At 40.0% G+C, this 25,332-nt stretch overlaps 2 protein-coding genes across 3 annotated transcripts in view; one reads left to right on the top strand and one right to left on the bottom strand.

The window, feature by feature from the left end:
- Positions 1–25,332, bottom strand: part of CTNNA1 (catenin alpha 1) — a 179,110-nt gene that overhangs the window by 85,179 nt on the left and 68,599 nt on the right. For both annotated transcript variants that reach the window (XM_033927160.1, XM_033927161.1), the window contains exons 6-7: positions 20,672–20,938; positions 16,332–16,535 (exon numbers count right to left, since the gene is read on the bottom strand). In XM_033927160.1, coding sequence (XP_033783051.1) covers positions 16,332–16,535; positions 20,672–20,938 — 471 coding nt within the window. The remainder of the gene's footprint in view (positions 1–16,331; positions 16,536–20,671; positions 20,939–25,332) is intronic.
- On the top strand, positions 1,895–6,430 carry LRRTM2 (leucine rich repeat transmembrane neuronal 2). The gene is made up of 2 exons (XM_033927655.1): positions 1,895–1,982; positions 4,890–6,430. The coding sequence occupies exons 1-2, from the start codon at positions 1,895–1,897 to the stop codon at positions 6,428–6,430; spliced, it is 1,629 nt and encodes a 542-aa protein (XP_033783546.1).

Genomic DNA, 25,332 nt, shown 5'->3' with positions numbered 1-25,332 from the left:
ATTCTTTCCCAAATAGGTTGTCTCCCTTACGAGGCACAATGGAAAGGCTTACTGATCAGAAGTTTCCAGCTCAGAAACTCAAAGACATGCCAAACAGCACACTGTAATTGCTACTGCAAACGTTCTGCAAGAAACATCAAATGCATAGAAAGATGAACTTTCTAGTAGTAAACAAGTTTAGATAATTGTTGAAATTGATTTAAATTGTCGGGGGGAAAATATTTCTCAAATTCTGACAATTGTTTTGACAATTGTTTTAAGTAAAGATTAAGTAAATAGATATGTAAACTTGGTAGCTCATTCTATTTCTATTAAGGAGCATAAATAACAGGAAAATGTTCTTGCCAAATTGTCCAATGTTCTGGGCTTCTCTGCAGCCAACTTCAACTGAACTTCTCTGGAGTATGATCAGGCTTTAGGAATAGAAGCAGATCTTTTTTTTTTTTTTTCAAAATCTTTATTCATTTTAATACATACATCAAGTGTACATTAAATACAAACTATCATAATACATTATCGCTTGAAAATTCTATCACGATGTGTATCTAAAAGCTTTATATCCCACCACCCTCCCATAACCAATAGAAGCAGATCTAAAAGATATCAGGCTCTGTTTGAAGCCATCAATTGAACTTTCTGACTTTATCTTGCCAAGACAACACATCTTGAACTTCATGCTACAACATATCTGTCCTTCAGAATTTAAGAAAATATTTTAACTACTCAGCTGAATAGACACAGCCTATAAACTGAGCAGCCCTATAAGAATACAAAATTCCTATTTATAAGTAGGGCTTATAATTGGAGAGCTTCTTCAAAAAATTTTTAATCACATTTGGTTAGCAAATAGTTGAAGAGCACCTGATTTTGCATAATTTCTACTTTCATTGCATTTACTAAATTTTCTCTCTTAAGCAACTACAAGACCATCAGTATTTCTTGTCTAATCAAAACAAACTAGGATTCTGCACTTATGCCACAGCTTTACAAGCAAAAAATGATAAGCATACATCAAAGCCGAAAGCAAATCAAGTTCATATTTATGATGATTTAGGATCAATACACCACAGAAAATATGAAGATTTTTAATGAAATGAATCATTTTAAAACCACAGGTAAGGAGGATAGCCAGATCAAGTAGTCAAATGGGGCAATATAAGCCCCCCTTTAAAAAGCCATGCTGAAAAACCTCAAAGCCCTTTAAATCCCCATGGGTGTTGGGGCAGTTACCATCGTGGCTCAACTAATCGGTTTTGTAAAAGAGGCTCTATGTTAATGCTCAAAATATACACCCAGTGCAGGGGATAACTCTGGAGAAAAAAAATTACAGAAAGCAGAGTGAAAGAAGAGCAGATAAAGCATTCAAACGAGACCTGTTTTCCTAATTCATGAGCCTACAATGAAAATATTAACTTATAGGAAATATAAATATTACAAATATAGAAACAAATCAAGTCCAGCGAAAAGAGGCAGGTTGATGGTGCGTGCTGGTGCCAGATTGGGGTAAGGGTTTGGGCGGGTGATGCCAGTTCTCGGGTGTGGGGGGGGGAGCCTCGCAAATCGAGTTAATGCTCAGTTTGCGAGGCACGATTTGCTTGAGTGTTTTGCTAGTCTTGCAAAACACTCGCAAACCGAGGTGTGACTGTACATAATATCAGCTGGCTCACCTTTATCCACATGTTCGTTCACCCCTTCAAAGAAATGCAATAGATTAGTGAGGCAAGAATGGTAAAAAAACAAACAAAAAAAACACAAAACAAAACTTAGAGGAGCATCTGCAAAGGTCAAAAATTTCCATCCAGCATGGATGTTGTTCAGAAATACTATGCTGGAAGCCCAGACTAGATATATTTCATGCATTAAAAAAGAAGGAACGAAGACCAAATGGCAGCCAATGTCGTTAACTAGTGAGGTGAAGGAAGCTATTAAAGCTAAAAGAGAATCCTCCAGAAAGTGGACGAAGGATCCTACTGAAAATAATGGTAAACAGCACAAGGAAGAGGAAGTCAAATGCAAGGCGCTAATAAGGAAGGCAAAGAGACCTAAAAAAACAAGAACCACAAAGCAGGGGAGAGTGTGGCGCAGTGGTTAAAGCTCCAGCCTCAGCACCCTGTGGTTGTGGGTTCAAACCCACGCTACTCCTTGTGACCCTGGGCAAGTCACTTAATCCCCCCATTGCCCCAGGTACTTTAGATAGATTGTGAGCCTGCCGGGACAGAGAGGGAAAACTGCTTGAGTACCTGAATAAATGCATGTAAACTGTTCTGAGCTCCCCTGGGAGAACGATATAGAAAATTGAATAAATTAAAAAAAATTAAAAAATTTAAAAAATTAATTATATTAAAAGCAAGAAGCTGGGAAAAGAATCAGTTGGACCACTAGATGACTGAGGGATAAAAGGGGCTCTCAGGGAAGACAAGGCCATAGTGGAGAGATTAAATTAATTCTTTGCTTTGGTCTTCACCAAGGAATTTGTAGGAGAGATACTGGTGCCACAAATGGTATTCAATGCTGATGAACCAGAGAAACTCAAACAAATCTCTAACACTGGAAGACATAATGGGTCAATTTGACAAACTGGACCAAATGGTATACATCTCAGAGTGCTGATAGAATTATAAAATGAACTTGCAGAGCTATTGTTAGTAATTAGTAATTTATCTTTAAAAACCAGCATAGTACTAGAAAGAACATAAGAATGGCCTTACTGGGTCCATCAAGCCCAGTAGCCTATTCTCACGGTGGCCAATCCAGGACACTAGTACCTGGCCAAAAACCAAGGTGCTACCAATACAAGGCAAGCAGTGGTTTTCCCATGTCTTTCTTAATAACAGACTACGGACTTTTCCTCCAGGAACTTGTCCAAACCTTTCTTAAAACCAGCTACACTATCTGCTCTTACCACATCCTCTGACAACGCGTTCCAGAGCTTAACTATTCTCTGAGTGAAAAAAAATTTCCTCCTATTGTTTTTAAGAGTATTTCCCTGTAACTTCATCGAGTGTCCCCTGGTTTCCCTGTTTCTCAGCCTGCTGCTCTAACCATTAAGTACAGCCAATACATATTATCTATATCTAAAGTTTGGAACTCAACAGCAAATTAAACGCTAGCAGTGTAGTGGCCATTTGGCAACCTACCACAAATAATGATAGGTAAGTTATTTTATGGTTTATAGTTAAACCTATGCAGCAGCATTTCTATCCCCCCCACAGCAGCATTCCCTCCCCCCTCCATTTCCCTGTGCAGCAGCATTTCTCCACCATCTCACTTCCCTGTGCAGCCGGAGCAGCATTTCCCTCCCCCCTTCCATGTGCAGCAACTGTAGCAGCATTCCCTCCCCCTCCATTTCCCTGTGCATCAGCATTTCCCTCCCCCCCACCCCACTTCCCTGTGCAGCAACAGCAGCAGTATTTCCCTCCCCCTCCATGTCCCTGTGCATCAGCAGCAGCATTTCCCCCTACTCCCACCTTCCCTTCCCGCGGTCTGGCCTGCTCCCTTAGTCCCTTGTCACCACCCCCCTTTCCCTTCCCGCGGTCTGGCCGGCTCCCTTAGTCCCTTGCTGGAGTTTATTTTTAAGTTTAAAGGTGCCGCCGCGGCTCCTCTCACGATCCCCGCCTACGTCGGAAGCCTTCTCCGACACAGGTGCGGCTTGTGACAGGAGCTGCGGCGGCGGCTTTTAACTTAAAAATAAACTTTGGCCGGTAGGGTCGTATTTCCTGGATGGAGGACTGCCGCTTTGATGGCTTGAGGAGGTGGAGAGCAGGGAGGCCAGAGCTTTTCAATTTCTCTGTCGGCCACTGGCACAGCTAAGCATGCATGCGCACTCCTACCAGCCATGGACCTACGGATCACGCAGGAGTGTGCATGCACGCTTAGTGTTTAATTATAGTAGATAAAATTTACATTGTACCAGATGACTGCTGCACATCAAAGCCTTGTTTAAAAAGCCTTTATATTTCTGGAAACCTAATTAAAACAAGTAGTTCTATTTTTATTGGATTTCATTATGATACTGTAGATTTCTGATATTAAATCAGACAATTCATCTCAGTGCTTTACACACAGCCCAAGATTCTGGAAAGCCCAAACAAAAAGGAACGTCACCAAGTGACGTCAGCTCATAAACAGCTCTGTGGGGCTGCAGCAAAATCATTTGTCCACTGTTTCCTTGGAAGGCTTTTCAGTGTATGCACTCACACTACTACAGAAGCTTTTCTGAGCAATAAGGTCTCCATCTGCCATCAACAAGTTAACAGCTAAAGATCTAGCAGCTGGTGAGAAGGCAAATTTACGTTTCAATTAAACAGCTGAGCAGTCACGAGAGGAAAAAAAACTTTCATCTTTTCTTCAAATATAAATTAAAGACGTGCCACTGGAATTCAAACAAACTCAAAAAAATACACTGCAAAATAGCCAGTGTGCTGAATTCAACCCAAGGTTCAACAATATCTGACGATACCATGAATCTGTAAATTATTCAGATCTCTGCGAGGCTTCTATAGACTATATTAAGTGTCTAAAAATCAGACTGAATGCAATCTCCAATGAGCTCAAAAGAATGGGTAAGTTTATATGTTCATCTTTTCTTTAAAGAATGGGGTAGTGTCAGATATTAAAGGGAAAAATGCATATAGGAAAGATGATTTCTGAAATGGGAAAAAAACTGTATTTTGAATATTTTACTGCTTTAAATGAGGTTTCTGTTCAGTGAAATAGCAGTCCTCACTAAAGAAACAGATTTATATTCTTGTAATGTGATATAAACCTTCCAGAACTCTGCATTAGAAGGGTTAACACTGTTAAAGTAATTCATATTATTGTTTAGATTTTATCAACATATACATTAAAATATCTGAAACTCATTTTGTCTCCCAAATTATATTCTGCAGGCTTGCATTCCAAGTGGCCATTAGGGGCGCCTATGCTGACAGCACTATATGTAATGAGTGTGGTTTCAGAAGTGCTGCCTGCCTTCGGCATGGTTTGTCCACTAAAATGCCGTTGTGAGAAGCTGCTCTTTTATTGTGACTCTCAGGGCTTTCATTCAGTGCCAAACCAAATTGACAAGGGCTCCCTGGGTTTGTCACTAAGACATAATTTTATATCTGAACTTCAGCAGGATCAATTTGCAAGCTTTGGTCAACTTACATGGCTTCATTTAGATCACAATCAAATTGCAACTATAAAGGAAGATGCTTTTCAAGGATTGTATAAGCTTAATGAATTAATATTAAGTTCAAACAAAATTTCATATTTGTCAAATACTACTTTTAGTCAACTCCTCAATCTGCAAAATTTAGACATATCTTTTAATCAGTTGGCATCTCTGCATCCAGAACTATTTTATGGACTTCGCAAACTACAGACCTTACATTTGCGATCCAACTTCCTGAGAACTATCCCTGTTCGTCTTTTCTGGGACTGTCGCAGTCTGGAATTTCTGGATTTGAGCACAAATCGTTTGCGAAGTTTGTCTCGCAATGGATTTGCAGGCTTGGTCAAACTAAGAGAGCTCCATCTAGAGCACAATCTTCTAACAAAGATTAATTTTGCTCATTTCCTACGGTTAAGTGGTCTACAAATGCTTTTCTTGCAATGCAACAAAATTAGCAATTTGACATGTGGGATGCAGTGGACCTGGGATACCTTAGAAAAGCTAGATTTAACTGGAAATGAAATAAAAGCCATTGAATTGACAGTTTTTGAAACCTTACCAGCTCTTAAAATACTCCTTATGGATAACAACAAGTTACAAACGCTGGATTTTAAGATTCTAAGCTCACTGAAGTCATTAAGTACAGTGGGCCTTTCAGGCAATCCTTGGGAATGTAATTCAAAAGTATGTGCATTAGCCACATGGCTGAACAGCTTCCAAGGTCGGTGGGAACATGCAATATTGTGCCACAGCCCAGACCACACCCAGGGAGAGGATATTCTTGATGCTGTTTATGGATTTCAGTTATGCTGGAATTTATCAGCCGTGGTTACACCCATAACTACAAGCTACAAAACTCCTGTAACTGAAACTACAGTGAAACCAAGCTCATCAAATTCATATGTAGAAGATACAGAAAGTCAAACTATTGCAGGAACAGCAGTTACTACAGGATATGCTCATGAGCTTGACAATGCCATCTTCACTCAGCAGGTAATTACTGGAACAATGGCTTTACTATTTTCTTTTTTTTTCATTATTTTTGTAGTGTTCATCTCCAGAAAATGCTGCCCTCCTACTTTAAAAAGAATTAGACAATGCTCAGTGATTCAAAACAGACAGCTCCGGTCCAAAACACAGTTACATGTGTCAAATACGTCTGATCAAGGACCATACAATGAATATGAACCTGCCCATGAAGGGCCTTTCATCATTATTAATGGCTATGGACAGTGTAAATGTCAACAGCTGCCATATAAAGAATGTGAAGTGTAATATGTACAGGGTAGAAAAACTAACTTTTAAAAATCTAATTTATGTACACTTCTAATCTTTATAAAATGTGTCACCTTGATTTTGCAACATTTCATAAGTTATTTGCAGTGGTGTACTGAAAAGAAAGATTCATGAAAAAATAAGGTCCTCGAGATGCAGGCAATGATGGTTGCACGCCTAAAGTTGCACTCATATGCAGCCTGTACACATCTTTTCTAGCTCTAGTGGGCTCACAATATGAGGTGATTTTAATACCTGGAGCAATGGAGGGTTAAGTGACTTGCTCAGAGTAACAAGGAGCTGCAATGGGATTCAAGTCCAGTTCCTCAAAATCTCAGCCCGATGTACTAACCATTAACCAGAAACTGTCACTGCTATAGGATGGAAAAAAATAGGTCTTGGTTTAGCTAAACATCTACATTTCTTAACTGCTTTTATTAATGTTGAAGATTACCATCCATTTTACTTACTCTAACAAAATTATCCTGACTCTGGTAAAGGGTTCAGCAACAGGCAAAATATGCCTGTGCTATGTGTACTCCAGAATCCAGATTCAAAGGAGAATAGCGATTTAGAAGAGCAATTTTGTTTTTAGGTAGTTCAAAACTTGTGGCTTAAAAAGCAGTATTTTTTGAAGGCTTTATATTATAAGCTGTTGAGACTATTCGATTATGCTTTTAACTCTTAGAAAATAATTGTGGGTGCCCTTTTCCCACTGAACTCAGCAGATACATTGTTTAGCCAAAAATAAATATTCTTTCAGCAACATGTCCAACTCTATCTGCAGACAAAACCATGCATTGTAATAAGCATCTTTTACTAGCTGTTTGCTTCTGATTGCAAGATGACATTACCAACTATTAAGACTGTACATTATGAAATGTTTTCTAAAATTATACACATTCTGATAGTTTCAGACAAGCCACACAGATACAGTAGCAATTTTCCTCTCCCTTAAAGGCTTACAATCTAAGTCTGTACCACAGGCAGATGGTGAAATGACTTAGCCAAGGTCACAAAGAATGTCTGTGGGATTAAAACCCTGGCTTTCCTACTTCTCAGCCTATTGTACTAACTACAGCGCTGCTCCTTTTTTCCTCCCCTTGGAAGGATTCAGCAAAGTTCAGACATCTCTGTAATCTAGATGGCATACAGTTTGGAAAAATGTATCTGCCCAGCAAGCTAAAGAGGAAAAAGAGCAGAACCATTGTCAAGTACAGGAGCTGAGATATGCAGCAGAAGCATCCTATGATGCTGAGCATGTGTGTGTGTGGGGGGGGGGGGGGGGGGAGAGGACATTGGGAAGGGCAAGAGGCCAACAGGGCTAGAATGAAATGATGAAGGAGCAATTGCAGCAGGCAGCATGTGGGGGTACAAAGTGAAGGAGTGTGGAATACTAGAATTTGCTCCTTGGTGGGACTGAGCAACAGAATAGGAAAAAAAAGCAAAACAAGTGCGCACCAGGGTTAGATGTACCCTTGACAGGGGAAAATAAAAACTCACCGTAATCTGCGTACTATAACTCCCCCTTCCAAAACACAATTATTAGGGAGTGGAAGGCAAGTATATCCTGAAGGGATTTTAGAATTCCTGGACATAATTATGTAAGACACTGAAAAGCTAAACTTTTTTTAAAATCTAAAAATACAATCAATAAATTTGATATAGACTTTCCATTGAGGGTGTAAGCCACTAGTTGCAAAAACTTTTTTTTTTTTTTTAATGCAGCAGTCACATAACACTAACACAACTGCCATCCCCAATCTAGGCAAAAGAAAGACTATACAGAAATACTCTTCATAATATTAAAACATTATTCTCAGTAACCTCGGTATTTGAGTTGGATCCTGTGTGGCACACAGGTGACAGTAATTAATGCTAAAAACAAAATAAAGAAAAGCAGTTTGGAAAGGTTTATTCATCTAACCATTAATGAATTTAATGGTAAAAAAACAAACAAACCCTAAACTTTATATTTTGATGTGTTTGATGTAAATTGTTTCATTTTCTAATCAAGTGTCTTCAATTTTATATTGTCTGAAACTTATTTAACAAAAACCGATTCCTTGACTAGGAAATTCCACACCATTGGGCACTGGTTGGACTATCCCATAGCATAAAACAATGTTAATATTCAGCCCCAAAATACATTTCCTCTATTCCAGTTCCGAAGCTTGCTATCTAAAATGTTAATATCCCTTTACTTCTTCAAAACAGTTCTTAGAGCCTCAACATTATTGAAACGAAAGCCTATACACCAACTGTTCAACAATGCAGTCGATGCACACTAAAAACTACAAAGACCAACAATATTGAAGACATGGTCAGTGTGTGAAGGTCAATGAACTGGCAACATGTTCAGCAAAGATTTCTTTCTAAAATGTTCTGCTTCAATCAGCTAGCATAATAAGACTGCAACAAATTTTACCTCTAATTGTTAAGACAACTTCAGTCATTAAAATGTCAAGAAAAACTGAAGTAAAAACCACCAAGCTATCAAAAGAAAAAAAGTAGTTATGAGACTGCAAAACCTAGTACGTTTTTCATTGACAGTATAAAAGCATTAGTCAATGTGTTTAACGGCTTGTTACTAAACAGTAGGAAGGCATCTATTCTGTGAATGGGTTGGTTGTTGTTTGTTTGTTTTTTTTGGGGGGGAGTTAACCTTACATAGAAATATGATGGCAGATAAAGGCCAAATGGCCCATCCAGTCTGACCATCCGCAGTAACCATTATCGCTTTCTTTAATTCAGACACAGTCTGTCTCCACCACCTCTACCGGAAGACTATTCCATGCATCTACCACCCTTTCTGTAAAAAAAAAAAAAAAAAAAAAAAAAGTACTTCCTTAGATTACTCTTAACCTCATCCTATGCTCTCTCATTCCAGAGCTTTCTTTCAAATGAAAGAGACTCATCTCATGCACATTTATGCCACGTAGGTATTTAAACATCTCTATCATATTTCCCCTTTCCCACCTTTCCTCTAGAGCAGTGGTTCCCAACCCTGTCCTGGAGGAGGACCACCAGCCAGTCGGGTTTTCAGGATATCCCTAATGAATATGCATGGGGCAGATATGCATGCCTGTCACCTTCATTATATGCAAATCTCTCTCATGCATATTCATTAGGGCTATCCCGAAAACCTGACTGGCTGGTGGTCATCCAGGACAGGGTTGGGAACCACTGCTCTAGAGTATACAGATTGAGATCTTTAAGTCTGTCCCCATACACCTTATGACGAAGACCACACATCATTTTAGTAGCCTTCTTCTGGACCGACTCCATCCCTGTTATATCTTTTTGAAGGTGCGGCCTCCAGAATTGTACACAATACACTCCTCCCTCTGTATTCACAGTGGTTACGGGCAGAACATAGCTGCAAATAACTCTCTCATATGTTATTTGCAGTTTTCTGTTAAAAACCCTTGAGAATATGATAAAATCACAAACATATGAGAAAGTTATTCGCCTCCTCCCCCATCTGCCCGGGTCTCTCCTTAACCCTGGCTCCATTTATAGAGCAGGGGAAGAGAGAAGCCCACCGCCAACTCCTGTCACGTCGCTCCAACCCCTCCCACCTCACCAAGCAGCCACTCTTACCTCTGGGTCCTCCTCAGGCCCAGCCCGTCTCCTCTCCTCACAGCCGCGGACTCAAATTCCAGTGGCGCTCACGTGAGTCTCAGCCAATGGCTGGGTGGCGCTCCAGTCCAGGCCATGGCAACAGGAGCTTGAGGGGGGCAGCAGCGGCTGATGCCTGGCGTGCGAGGGTCCCGGCAGAGATGAGCCCCGGTTGCACTTGGCCAGGTGGAAATGAGGCTTTAGCCCACCCCTTTGCAATGGCAGGTTTGCACCCCTTCACTTGATTTGGAATAGGTGCTGATGGCATGGATGAAGTAATTTGGGAGGAGGAGCCAGCACGCTAAATACCGCGAATAGTCAAAACCGCGGGTGAATAAGGAGGGAGGAGTGTATTCTAAATGAGGTCTCACCAGAGTCTTATACAGGGGCATCAATACCTCCTTTTCCTACTGGCCATACCTCTCCTGAAACACTCTAGCATGCTTCTAACTTTCGCCGTCACCTTTTCAACCTATTTGGCCACTTAAGATCATCACATACAATCACACCCAAGTCCCGCTCTTCCGTCATGCACATAAATTCTTCACCCCCTAAACTGTACTGTTCCCTCAGGTTTTTGCAGCCCAAATTTTCTTAGCATTAAATTTTAGCTGCCAAATTTCAGACCATTCTTCAAGCTTCACTAGATCTTTCTACATGTTATTCACACCATCTTGGGTATCTACTCTATTGCAGATTTTGATTTCATCTGCAAAGAGGCAAATCTTATCATAAGTTCATACCATTTGAGATGCAACAGCAATTGTAGAGGATATTTTTCAATTGTGCCTTCACACAGGCTCAAAAATGTACATAAGATTTGCCATTTAATCTATAATGAATTGATATAGAGCAGGGGTGTCAAAGTCCCTCCTCGAGGGCCGGAATCCAGTCGGGTTTTCTGGATTTCCCCAATGAATATGCATTGAAAGCAGTGCATGCAAATAGATCTAATGCAGATTCATTGGGGAAATCCTGAAAACCCGACTGGATTCTGGCCCTCGAGGACCGACTTTGACACCTGTGATATAGAGGGTGCCATAAGGGCTTATCTATCACTAGATAAAATTGAGAATGACAACCTCTTACTTTGCTAGAAAACTAGTGAGTTTGCAGCCTCAACCTTCTACATTCAAAAAGAAGATTCTGCATTAAGAAAGTAGCAAGCCAAAGATACACATCTCCTTTATTTACTCATTTCCATTCTATTTTTATGCAAGGTGGTCACACAGGCTTAGCTAGCACCTAAATCAGCCGACATCTATAAAAACAGCGCTGGCTATGTGTTAATCACACTTAGGCGCCGTGAACAGTATCGTGACTAGCAGCACCCAAGAAAAAACTTAGGGTTTTTAAAATTATTATTATTTATTAATGAATTTCAAATTATAATACAAGAATCCTCTTGTTACAGAAAACAAGAACACATATTGCATAAATCCATGTAAACAGATTAATCTGTAGAAATTTTTTAAGAAGTAAAGTAAATTATGCAAAATATAAAGAATTAAATAGCCCTTCTTTCTTAGACCTCAATATAATGTGCAAAGACAGGAACATAACGAGATAAGGAGCTCTCAAACAATATATCTGTATCAAAAAAAGAAAAAGACTTAACGTGATTCCATCCGGTTCAAATTTCTAATAACAGCCCTCCAATCTATATTATATATTACTTTTTACCATCCAAAAAACTTCGAAGTTGCTCCGGCATAAAATACACATATTTCATTCCAAATCTTTTCTCCCATAAACAAACTTTGGGAGAAACGAAAGAAAATTTTCATTAACATATTTAAGTCCTGCTCAAATACAAAAGAAACTATCAAAGTACCACGATACTGAACTTCTTCCTGAGATGTTTCAAGAATACCAGTTAAGTTCTTTAAGTCTATTTCCTGAGAAGGAGATTTATTTAGCATCCTTGGCAAGTAATAGATTTTATTGATCGGTGGTATCAACTCTGGTTCAAATTTTAAGGGTTTTAAAGGCCTACATTACTGGAGCCTAAGTTTTTATGAGAATCAGGCCTAGTGGCACCTAAGGTCATCTAAGTTTCCAAGTTTATTTAATATTTGAAATGCCACACTGGCAAATGAATCTATGCGGTTTACATTCAATATAAAAATTCATGTAGATCGCCAATAGGAAATGGCTGAGGGGAGCATCGTTGTCTGCCATAGCATGGTGAACCTTGGACAAGCCAGGGATTCAAACACTGATCTATGGCTTATAGACAAGGATAAGATTAAAAAACAACTACACCAACACATGTACTGTGCATATAGTATTCCCCACTTGAACTAGAGTTCTAACTTTCCTCCAAATTTCCTGAAGCCCTCACATTTCACCCTCCCTCAACTTGCACAGGCACGGGCTGCCATAGCACTATGCAGTTTGTACCCCTGGTATTGTGCACTGCTCTCATGACATTATCTTGGTGCCCAACAGGCCACCAGCCTTAAAGTCTACTTTGCTGCCTGCAAGGAGTTGCACTTTGAGCAGTCTTTACAATCCAAAACTATGGAGCTGCTTCACTATTTATGGATATGTGGCATAGGTAAAAATCTTGGATGATACCTTCACAAAGGTGAAATATGAAGACCGGAAGTCAGCAGATATTTAATGTGTCACATGCAACGTGACAAACATTAGAAGGAATTACCCAAATTATAGCTATATGATGCTAGGTGTCTCTTTAGGAATCACAAGCCAGGAAGATATTTAGTATTATCATGGAAATTATGTTGAAACAGAGAAAAATGAAAGTAAAGACAAATGGCCTACCCAGTCTGCCCATCCATGTCATCTACTATCCCTTCTTCTCCCTTAAGAGCCAATGTACCGTATTTTTTGCTCCATAAGACGCACTTTATTTCCACCCAAAAGTGGGTGGAAATCTCAGTGCGTCTTATGAAGCAAAGGTGAAAAATTTGAACCCCCCAACCAGCTTTTTAAACACCGCCTCGCCGCCCTCCGTACAATTACAAACCCCCTTGTCGCAGCTGCACCCGCACACCTTTTTAAAACAAATCCCCCGCCGCTGCTGTTGCCACCTGTCTTCACCGCCGTTTTTCAAGCCTGGAGGTCCAGTGGCTCCCTCCATGGCTCACGAGTCAAGAGTGCAGCGGTCAAGCCCAAGCTTTACACGCTCCCGCTTGGGCCTGCACCGCTTTCTGAATGGCTGGTGGCAGTTCTCGCGGGACTTGTGAGAAATGCTGGCAGCCATTCAGAAAATGGCACGGGGCCAGGAAGGAACACGGAAAGCTTGCGCCTGACCTCCAGGCTCCTGACTCGCGTGCCTTCTGCAGTAAGAAGCCATGGAGGGAGGGAGGGAAGAATTTAAAAAGGTACTGTTTGTTTTTTTTTAAAAAAAAGGTACATGGGGATATGATAAAAAAAAAAGGTACAAGGGGGTATGATAAAAAAGGTACAAAGGGGGGATATGATTAAAAAGGGGGCTATGGTAAAAAAAAAAAAAAAAAAAAAAAAAGGTACAAGGGGGTATGATTAAAGGTAAGGGGGAGATGATTAAAAAAGGTACTGGGGTAGGTGGGGGGATGATTTAAGGTACTTGGGGGGATGTGGGGAGTATGAGACTTGCCTGCCTGCAACTAGGCCTACCTGCCTGCCTGTCACTAGGTCTGCCTGCTCTGTGCCCTGTCCCTGCCTACCACTAGACCACCAGAGAAAGGGGACAGGGTACAGAGCCTGGCAAGGAATGTGCAGTTGGGTGCAGAGCCTGGCAGGGAGAATTTGGTTCAGAATGTTTTTTTTCTTGTTTTCCTCCTCTAAATCTAGGGTGTGTCTTATGGAAATACTGTACTTATCCCTAGTTTTCTTGAATTCAGAAACATTTTTCATCAGCACCACCACCCTTTCCATGAAAAGCATTTTCTGAGCTTACATCTTAGTCTATCCCCTTTCACCTTCATTCTGTGCCCCCTTATTCCGTAGTTTCCTTTCAACTGAAAGAGACTCGCCTCATGTGCATTTATGCCACATAGGTATTTAAATGCCTGTCATATCTCCACTGTCCTGCCTTTCCTCCAAAGTATTGATATTGAGGTCTTGAAGTCTGTTCCCATATGCTTTATGACGAAGACCACTGATCATTTCAGCAGCCATCCTGTTTATATAATTTCGAAGGTGCAGTCTCCAGAATTGTACACAATATTCTAATCCACTCAGTGTGCAGCAAAAGTCACCACAAATTTCCAGAATGTTACAAATTAGAAAAAGAATAAAAACAAAGAACATAAAGGCCTCTACAAAATCCTGAATGGAGTAGAACAGGTACAAGTGGATCGATTTTTCATTCTGTCAAAAATTACAAAGACTAGGGCTACACTCGAAGTTACAGGGAAATACTTTAAAAACCAATTGGAGGAAATTTTTTTTCACTCAGAGAATAGTTAAGCTCTGAAACACGTTGCCAGAGGTTGTGGTACGAGCAGATAGTGTAGCTGGTTTTAAGAAAGGTTTGGACAAGTTCCTGGAGGAAAAGCCCATAGTCTGTTATTGAGAAAGACGCAGGGGAAGCCACTGCATACCCTGTATTGGTAGCATGGAATATTGCTACACCTTGGATTTTGGCCGGGTACTAGTGACCTGGATTGGCCACCGAGAGAACGGGCTACTGGGCTTGATGGACCATTGGTCTGACCCAGTAAGGCTATTCTTATGTTCTCTATATGACTCTGTGGTATGCAATTCTGTTTGCTGCACCTCAAAAACATGTACACACAGATTTTCAAAAAAGATGATAAAAATTATTAAAGGGTTGGACTTCCTCTCATGTAAGTAAAGATGAAAGAGGTTAGAACTCTTCAGCTTGGCAAAGACAAGTTGTGGAGAAATATGAGGTTTATTAAAATCTTAAATGGACTGGAACAGGTAAATGTTATGTTAATCAGGTTTTCTATTCCGCCTGCACCTATTCAGTTGGATTACATTACAAGAAGTTGGTGTCAATTACCCAGGAAGTTACCATGGACAGATTGACACAGACATTCAATAGGGTTGCTAGAACAGGTAGGTCAGTACAACTATTAATACAGTTAGGTCATAGTTTCAAACACATAGCTACAAGTAGGTCATTGTTGGTTTATCAACAAGGGTTCCAAGAGGAAAAAGAACAAGGAACCGGCGTGGCTCACTGTAGTAGTGAAGGAAGCGATCAGAACATAAGAACATAAGCAATGCCTCTGCTGGGTCAGACCTGAGGTCCATCATGCCCAGCAGTCCGCTCACGCGGCGGCCCAACAGGTCCAGGACCTGTGCAGTAATCCTCTATTTATACCCCTCTATCCCCTTTTCCAGCAGGAAATTGTCCAATCCTTTCTTAAACCCCTGTACTGTACTCTGCCCTATTACGCCCTCTGGAAGCGAATTACAGGTGTCCACCACTCGTTGGGTAAAGAAGAACTTCCTAGCATTCGTTTTAAATCTGTCCCCTTTCAACTTTTCCAAGTGTCCTCTTGTTCTTTTATTTTTCGAAAGTTTGAAGAATCTGTCCTTCTCTACTCTCTCTATGCCCTTCATGATCTTATAAGTCTCTATCATATCCCCTCTAAGTCTCCTCTTCTCCAGGGAAAAGAGACCCAGTTTCTCCAATCTCTCAGCGTATGAGAGGTTTTCCATCCCTTTTATCAAGCGTGTCGCTCTCCTCAGAGACAAGAAGACTTCATATAAGGAATGGAAAAGGACAAAAACTGGAAAAAGCTCAAACATCAAAATAAGTGCCATAAGGCGGCGAGAGGGACCAAAAGAGACTGATGAAAAATAGCCAAGGAGGCAAAAATTTTTAAGCCGTTGTTTTGATATATTAAAGGGAATTGACCCGTGAAGGAAGCAGTGGGTTGACCATGGAATAAAGGGTGCTCTAAAGGAGGACAAAGCCATCACCGACAAACTGAACACATTTTTTCAGTTTGTATTTACCAAAGATATACCCAATATACCAGAAGCCGACAGGCTATATACAGGAAATGAAGACGGGAAACTGACAGGGTCAACGGTCAGCCTAGAAGATACACAGCCTTAAAGTAAATTGTTTGAACTGGCCTGTTTTTGACATTAATGAAGCTCATCATTTGGAACAGAAGATACCTAAACACAGAAGTACAACAACTTTTTAAACAAAGTACACTAAACCTTTTTCTTTGAAAGCTATGTACCTTTGGGAGAGTTTGAGTATGTAAATTACAGTTCTGCATTTCATCAGATGTTTCAACTTGAAAAGCCACCATGGACTTAAGAATAAACTTCTGATACTCACATTTCCCATGTACTCTGAAAGCAAATCCTGCAAGGCCTGTCGAACTGAATTACACTCAGCAACTATCCGCTCCCGTCGGTCATCACGTGTGCAGGATGAATCTGCCATTAAAGCTGCTCCACTAATAATACTCTCCAGGCGTTCTTCAAGGGAAGGCCTAAAACGTTCTTCACTGAAGCTCAAAGGATCCACAATAATTTGTTTCTAAAGAAGAAAAGTTTAAAAAATAAAATCAGTTGACATTAACATATTTGATGAATTTATTTTCTTTCAGTTCAGCAACAGAGTGCTGCACTCTTTCTGTAAAATATTCTAAAATACACTTAAAGTGGTGACTGATGAAAATAGTTTTCCTAGGCAATCTTGCATGTAATTACAAAACACCTTCATTTAGGAGATTTAATGTTTTAGGGTATAAAAGAGTGATGAACAACTACTTTTATTAACTTTTCCCATAACACAGTAACTGTTATGCCCCCGGCAGCCTTACCATGGTTGTGACAGGGTTCCAAGATATAGCAAGAAAAAACCTCCACAGTTCAGTCATAAACAAACCAACAGTGGAGATACGCAATAATGTTGATGTGCAATTTTATTCCACAACTATAGAGACTTGTGCGATGGCTCAAGATATGCCTTATGTAATTCAGTAATTTCAAATAACTTTATTACTTTAGCTATGTTTTGCCAGGATATATGAGCCAGGCGTTGTGTGCAAGGTAGTCTTACACATGCTGCAGTCACTCCTGCTTACTTGTAAGAGCTTCTCTGTCAGTGGTCTAAGACCACCTCCCTCCTTCTCTCACCTAAGTTTGAATCCTTGGTCTTGCTTCTGGCTCACCTTTACTTCCAGGGCTACCTGGTGCTGTTCCTATTAGCCTCTGACTCTGCCCTTCCCTTGACCTTGCGAGAACTCTGTCTGGAGAGAAAAGCACTGTCCTTCTTGCATCCATCAGCAAAACACATAGCTCTACCTATCCCCTAACATAGAATTATCTTTTCACCTCTTTGAAGCCATCCGAACACATGCAGGGTGCTTCAGCAACCCAGCTCTGAAACCTTCTACTCTACTGGACTATTCTCCTGCTTTCCAATTTCTCATCCAGAATGTTGCTTTAGTAGATGAAGAAGCCCGAGTCCAGGGGAACAAACCTCTGAGGAAAACTGCTAAATGAGTAAATCTATTTGTGCAATAAAATATATTTCAGAAAAGATATAAGGATTTTCTGCGTTTGTATGTGTGCCCGAAGTTTAGCTTTCTGGTAGATTTAGCACATGCCTGGGACAGCTTGCTAAACAAGACAAAAGAGTAACATTCCACTCCCTTCAATTATAACAATGTTTTCAAATCCCTCTTCATCCCTTCCCCTCAAGAGTTATACAATCTCAAGTTTGTACAGACTGCATAATCATGTCAGAGTTATGGATCAGCTCTTCATGCTTCTAATAAGAGAACCTCAGTAACCCAGATGTGAGAAGAAATATTTATCTTCTCCTAGACTTTCCTCAGTTTTGTTCTCTTATTGATTCATAAAGTGCTTCGATGGTTTCTAAATCACAGTATATTAAGATTGGCAAAATTTATATACCGTCAATCGCTGATGATTCTACAGTAGTCCTGCAACTACTGTGGCAAAATCATCCTCAGCTACGATAATGGTATAAAAAGCAATCAAAAACCATCACAGAAATCTGAAATTTCATAAAGAACAGTGACTAGGAAAGGGATTCTCAATCCAGTCTTTATGACACAGAGGGCCATTTTTTATAGGACGTCCAAGTCCAAATTTAGGTGTTTTCCACAAAACATCCAAAGTTGGAGATGGAGAAACATCCATATATTCCCCCCCCACCCCCCCAAATCCCCTTCTTGGATATCTAGGCTGCTAGAAGGTCTACTAGTTATTTGCAACCAAAAAAGAGCCCAAGTTAGAAATGTCCAAATAGGCACCATTTAGATGTGTTCCCCCCTCCCTTAAAAAAAAGTACATACCTGTCTGTAGAACAGCAGCATCTGGTATGGGAAAGGTTAGTAGAGCATCACACAGGTGTCTTAAGTAGTCTGGTGGATGGATTAATGAGCCATAGAGAGCAGGACCCAGGTCCATAAGACATTCTAACTACTATATTTATGGTGGAAAGTGCGAGCCCAGCAAACCCCACCAAAATTCTACTACACTGCCGTACAAGTTCCACATGCAGCCATAAGGGCTATTGGGATGGGAGACAGGTGGATATAAAGGTATTGGGGGAATTTTGGAGGGCTCACCATAAATTATAATGGAGTTAGGTGAGATGTATATCTGCAATCCTTTATTTGAAGTTTACATCAGTGCCTTCTAAGGTGCCCTAATGCTCTATTGAGATGTCTACATGGCCAGTCCATTATAATGCTGGTCGCTGCCACATTCAAATGGTTTAAATTTAGACATTTTCATCTTGGATATTTCTGTGGCCTCACACTTTCCACCATAAATGTAGTAAAGAGTGTCTTATGGGCCTGGGACTTCCTCTCTATGGCTCATTAGTCCACCCACTAGGCTACTTAAGACACCTGTGCTATGCTCTACTAACTTTTCTCATATCATATGCTGCTGTTCTATAGACAGGTATGTACTGTTTAATTCATATTTTGGGAGATCGGATGGTGTTAGTGACAACTGGGAGAGCGAGGGGGGTCAATATTTAAATACAAACAGAGAAAAGTCCACTCTGCACAAAGTCCTAGAAGTCCGAAAGAGAAAGCAGAGGGAGCCAGGCCTTCAAACAAACCATATTTTAATAGCAACCGGTAAAGTCTATCCAAAATGTGTCATCCAAACATGGGGCTCGACACAGGACATGAGGTTCATATGGGATAAATCAGTGCCCACAACACAAAGCCACGTCACATAATATACCACAAAATTTCTATTGCTGTTATATTTTGTGCTGCTGCTTGTGGTATATTATGCGATGTGGATTTGTGTTGTGGGCACTGACATCCCATATGAACCTCCTAGACTCCAGATGCAGAAACGCAGCCCATGTCGAGTCCTATGTTTGTTTGGATAGACTTTACTGGTTGCTATTAAAGTGTGGTTTGTTTGAAGGCCTAGCCCCCTCTTGCTTTCTCTTTCAGCCTTCGGGGTCAATACTTAATCCATCCAGTGGTCATCTGGTCAGTTTGGGTACCTTTTCCACACTTAGATGCTTCTAAAACAGGTCTAATTCGGAACATCTTTAAATTCTGTCTAGGATGTCCTGCAAAATGTTCAATTATCACCGTAAAACATCCAAGTCTAACCTGGCCCACAGCCTATCCAAATCATGCCTCTAAAATGTTTTAGAGGGTGAACTTCCCGCAAAATGTTTGTTTCAATGATTGGCACTTTGGGGTTTGTTCGGTTTTTTTTGCAAACCATCCAACATCCACATGCCAATTTTTGGACTTTTTGTGTTTTGAAAATGCCCCAATAGCCAATCAGGTTTTCAGGAAACCTATAAAGAATATGCATGAGGTAAATTGGCATACAAAGGAAATAGATTTTTTTTTTTGCATGTACTATGTCCTGCATATTGTCGGCATCCGGAAAACCTGGACTGCCTGGGTGTGTCCCAAGGATCTGGGTTGAGAACTGCCAGTTTTGAAGATGTTCAGGAGCCTTATTTCAATTGCACTTCATAGCTTCTCTGAAGTACATGGATCTCTCCCTCCCCATTGTTTTTTCCCATAAGTGTATTTCTCTTCCCTTTCTTTCTTTTTGTTTTAATATGTTTGTAAGGTTAGTCTTTAATATGTCTTATAAGATCTAGTTTTTTTGTTGTTCTCTAAAACTTTGTAACAGAATTTTTGAATAAGCAATCAATCAAATTTATATTAAACTTGAAAGGGACCCCATCTAGGATCAACTGAAAAGGGGAAAAATGAGAATGTGTTTTGATCCAAAAATTCCTAGATGTGTGTAATTTTATTCTGTTGAAACTATTTCTTAACTTGGATTCAGTCATTTCCCAATTTAACTTCCAATCCCTTTATCACCTGCCCATGCATCAGCGTAAATAAAAATTAACATCAGACTGCTGAAGAGCTATTCTCAGGAGTTACATATTGAAACGGGGGGGGGGGGGGGGGGGGGGCGGGCAACCAAACCTCTGCAGGTATACGAGATTTCAACTCCCATATATTAGACAAGATGCTAGTCAGTCATACTTTTTGGGATTCAGACAGAATAAGTTACCGTGATCAAACACTATACTATCAAGCCCCTATTTATCACAGATGGCAGTTGAGAAATGTCTTTGTAATTTGGACAAAAATGACTGGGTAGAGGGGCTAAATATGAACTCTGAATACCTACATCAAAGTTATTAAGAGCATATGCCAGCTCTCCTCCTCCACCCTGTTGCTGAGCATTTTCATCAGATGCTGTGGCCTGAGCAGCATTTGAGATGCCTGTGACTGCTTGCTGAAGCTGCTTGTAGATCAGATCTCTGTTAGCTTTATAAGCTGCTACATCTGGGTGCTGCAAACAGGCCTGAGAAGCTGTATAAAGAATTGGAATGTTCTTTTGCAAAATTCCCCGGGCTGCAGCCATCTGATCACGATGACCCACATCTTTCAGCTCCTTTATATAGAGAAAGAAATTAGAAAAATTTTTTAGGCAAATTTAACATATTACATTTTTCTCAATCTGGTTTTCGGAAGAATTACAATACAACAGTCGCTCTTGGTAAAACGTTATTTAGATAAGGTAAATGTGTTATTCTTACACAATTTGATCAATATGCTTTTGACTTGGTAGACCATGAGATAGTCTTTGCAAATTTTGGGAGTCCATGGAGTGATACTGCAGAGCGGTTTTAGGGCTCTCTGGCTCATAAGTCCTATCAAGTCAAGAAATATCGTCTCGAGTCCTGAAAACCACATTGTGGAGTGCTGCAGGGCTCTCCATTAGCTCCTATATTTTATATTACAATCTTCAGGAGAAATGTTGGAAAAGTCTGGTTTGCTTTTTTTTTTTTAATCTATGCAGATGACATTTCAGTGTTATTCCCTATTCTTGAATTGTCAAAGCTTTTAAGATAGTAGACCAAACTGTTCTAATTGAAAGCTTGATAATGAACCATATTTCTCTCTCTATTTAAGCCTAAGGGCTCCTTTTACTAAGGTGTGCTAGTGTTTTTAGCGCGCTCAGCACTGCCGCGCACTAACCCCGCGCTACACACTAAGAATTAATGCCAGCTCAATGCTGACATTAGCCGCTAGTGCAGCTTAGTAAAAGGAGCCCTAAGTTTTTGTGGTTGGGTCCAGAAGACCACCCCCCCTTGAGATTTCATCAGATTATTGGTGCACAATATTTTTCCCTTGAGATTTCTTCCAAAAATTTGAGAGTAGAAGTAGATAGCAAAATTATGTGGTTAAAATATTGTTTTACCTTAAGAAGCCACATATAATTTAAAAAATGTTTTGATCTATTTACACTTACTCATAGTTCAAGCCTTACTCTTACCAATCAAGTCGATTACTGCACTATTACAAGGGTAAATCAAAAAGAGGCAAAATACATTTAACAGCTTTAATAAAGTAATTGTGAGCAATTTAACACATCATTTTTCCACAAAGCCCCCGTGTAAGACGACACATTTGTTGCATCGTTCAACTAGCTTCTGTATTCTTGCGGGAAAAAAATAGTTTTGCAGCTGTTCCCAAAGCCAGGTAGGGGATGATGTTTATGTTTATTCAGAATTTGATATACCGCTCCCGCATTTTCATGACCTAAGCGATTTACAATATAACAGTTAAAAACAAAAAAACTCCATTGAACATATTCAGCTAAGAAAGGTAGAGAGAGAAAGATACCAGATATATACATATTATTAGTTTCAAGTTTATTAAAAAAATTTTAAACTGCTTAATCAAATTTCTAAGCGGTGTACAATATAAATTTACATAAAAACAGATTAAAAATCAGGGGTACTAGATAAAACCAAAACATCTTAATAAAACACATAAGACAAATGGTCTTACTTCAAACAATAGGAGAGAAAGGGAAGAACTACAATTGTAAAAGAGAAAGTGAAAAAAAGAAGGAAAATACAATAAGTTAGGGTAAAAAGCGATAAAATTTGTTTGTTCAAGTTTCAAGTTTATTAAAAAAAATTTTATACTGCTTATTCAAATTTCTAAGCGGTGTACAGCAATAAGAGAAATCTTTAAAAGAAACAATACCAATTAGTGTTAAAATTTTATACAATACAATATCAACTTTAACATAAACACATATACTAACTGGACACAATTGGGAAAGTAGGACTGAACTACAATAATTTAAGATGAAACACACTTAGGGATAAAACAACAGGTAGGGAAAGGGACTGTAGTTAGTTTAGTCCTAAAAAGGACAGTTTTATCCAAAAGCATCCTTAAATAAAAATGTTTTGAGTTTTGCTTTAAACTTCTTTATCGAGATTTCCACACGTAAGTGATTGGGCAATGAATTCCATAGGGTGGGTACAGTAACAGCGAAATTATTAGATCTCAATGTGTTAATTAATTTCAAAGACGGTACAACTAAAAGGTTTTGTGATATGGAACGAAGAGATTTAGCGGGGTGATAAGGAGTAAGCAGTCTATCAATAAACTCTGGTTGGCTGTATAAACGAGTAGTAAATGTTAACAGTAGAATTTTATAACTAATTCTATGTTCAATAGGCAGCCAATGAGCATCGATTAGAAGGGGAGAGACATGATTGTGTTTCTTTGCGCCATAAATGATCTTAACAGCAGTATTCTATACTATCTGAAGGCGTCTTATTTCCTTTTTGGTGATGCCCTTGTACAGGGCATTACAATAATCTATACAGGAAATAACCAGAGAATGGATTAAAGTATTTAAAGATGATGGATCTAGTAGTTTGGCTAGAGACCGTATCATTCTAAGACGGTGGAAACATTTCTGAACCACCATACTGATGTGATTATGATAAGAGAATTTACAGTCAAGAGTAACTCCCAAGAGTTTTAGTGTGGGAACAACTTTAATTGGGAGGGATTCAAATTTCAAAGGGGCCTGAAGAGTTAGTCCCTCTTTATCATTAATTTAGATTTATTGATATTAAGTGCTAACCTATTTAAATCAAACCATGATTTGATTTGTTCAAGTTTTTGACTGATGGAAATGACGTCCCCAATGTTATTTAGATCGATAGGATGGATTAGTTGCACGTCATCGGCATATGCGAAGGTGATGAAGCCGATAGATTGACCTACTGTCAAAAGAGGGGACAGAAAGATATTGAAAAGCAGGGGTGATAAGATGGAACCTTGCGGGATTCCATGTTTAGTGAAAGAAGATTCAGAAGATGAATTGTTAAAGATGACCTTAGATGATCTATCTGAGAAATAAGAAGTGAACCAGTCCAAGACTTGATCAGTTTCACCTATTTCGCGAAGACGAGATAATAATAAACTGTGATCAATGGTGTCGAAGGCAGAAGAAAGATCTAGGGAAATAAGCAGAACTGATTGGTGATGGTCGAGATGATAAAGTATTTTTGTGGTTAATCCTAGCAATGAAAGTTCAGTGGAGTGGTGATGGCAAAAACCAGTTTGATTGGGATGCAGGACTTTTGTTTTCTCAATAAAGTCGGATATTTGGTGGTGGTGTTTTTTTTTACCTTAAGTAATCATTACAGATGGAAAACAAAAACAAAATTACTTTAAAAATAAAAATAAAGTACATTTAAACAAACTATAAATTTAAAAAGAGAGAATTAAACTATAGTGAAATAAAGGTCCAATTAAATAAAGGCAGGAACATTTCGGAGAATCTGGGTCCCTGTATGGGATGGTCTGTCCCATAGAGCCAGAAGCTCTCTCCTGAACTTTTGACACTGGAGTGCTGGGGGTGGGGGGATGTGGTAGGGGTTGGGTCCTTTAGGCCTCTGTGAAGGATCAACATGGAGGTTCTTGTATTGTCTGCTGTTGATGTTGCACTGTTGTTTTCTTTTGCATGTAATTCAACCTGATCAACTTCTTTGACTGGGTGACGAGGAAGCTGGATGTTGGGGAGTCCCTGGACATCGTATACCTGGACTTCAGTAAAGCATTCGATAGCGTACCACATCGCAGGTTGCTGAGCAAGATGAGTTCTATAGGATTGGGCGACACATTGACGAAATGGGTTGGGAACTGGCTTGAGTACCTGATTGTAGAACCGCTTAGATAACCTTGATAGGCGGTATATAAAAACCTAATAAATTTGATAATTTGACTTGGAGGTAGGCTTCAGAGGGTAGTGGTGAACGGCACCCTCTCCGAAATGACGGAGGTAATCAGTGGAGTGCCGCAGGGCTCGGTCCTGGGCCCGATCCTATTCAACATCTTTATAAGAGATTTGGCAGAAGGGCTGCGAGGTAAAATAACATTATTCGCCGATGATGCCAAACTAAGCAATGTAGTGGGCAAAAGCACAACAGACATAAATTCAATGTCCGACAACATGATGCATGACCTACTCCTACTGGAGCGCTGGTCTAGGTTCTGGCAACTCAGCTTCAATGCCAAAAAATGCAAAGTCATGCACCTGGGCAGCCATAATCCATGCAAGACTTACACCCTTAATGGCGAGATCCTAACAAGAACTGAAGCAGAACGAGACTTAGGGGTGATCGTCAGTGAGAACATGAAGACTGCCAATCAAGTGGAGCAAGCTTCATCCAAGGCAAGGCAAATCATAGGTTGCATACGCAGGAGTATCGTCAGCCATAAGCCTAAAGTCATTATGCCGTTGTATAGATCCATGGTGAGGCCCCACCTGGAATACTGTGTGCAATTCTGGAGGCCGCATTACCGTAAGGATGTGCTGAGGCTGGAGTCGGTCCAGAGAATGACCACCCGGATGGTCTCGGGACTCAAGGATTTTCCGTACGAGGAACAGCTGGATAAGTTGCAGCTGTACTCACTCGAGGAACGCAGAGAGAGGGGTGACATGATCGAGACATTCAAGTATCTCACGGG

This window comes from Geotrypetes seraphini, chromosome 18, assembly GCF_902459505.1.
Source record: "Geotrypetes seraphini chromosome 18, aGeoSer1.1, whole genome shotgun sequence".
NCBI classification, from domain to species: Eukaryota; Metazoa; Chordata; class Amphibia; order Gymnophiona; family Dermophiidae; genus Geotrypetes; species Geotrypetes seraphini.
Note: the sequence above shows the minus strand (reverse complement) of the source record. Positions and strands in the feature narration are given on the sequence as shown.

What these genes read in the sequence shown, in the direction of transcription:
- LRRTM2 (XM_033927655.1), top strand. Translation starts at nt 1,895, where the DNA reads ATGTCGTTAACTAGTGAGGTGAAGGAAGCTATTAAAGCTAAAAGAGAA. An exon ending in GGATCCTACTGAAAATAATG is followed by an intron (nt 1,983 to 4,889) that starts GTAAACAGCACA and finishes TATATTCTGCAG; the next exon opens with GCTTGCATTCCAAGTGGCCA.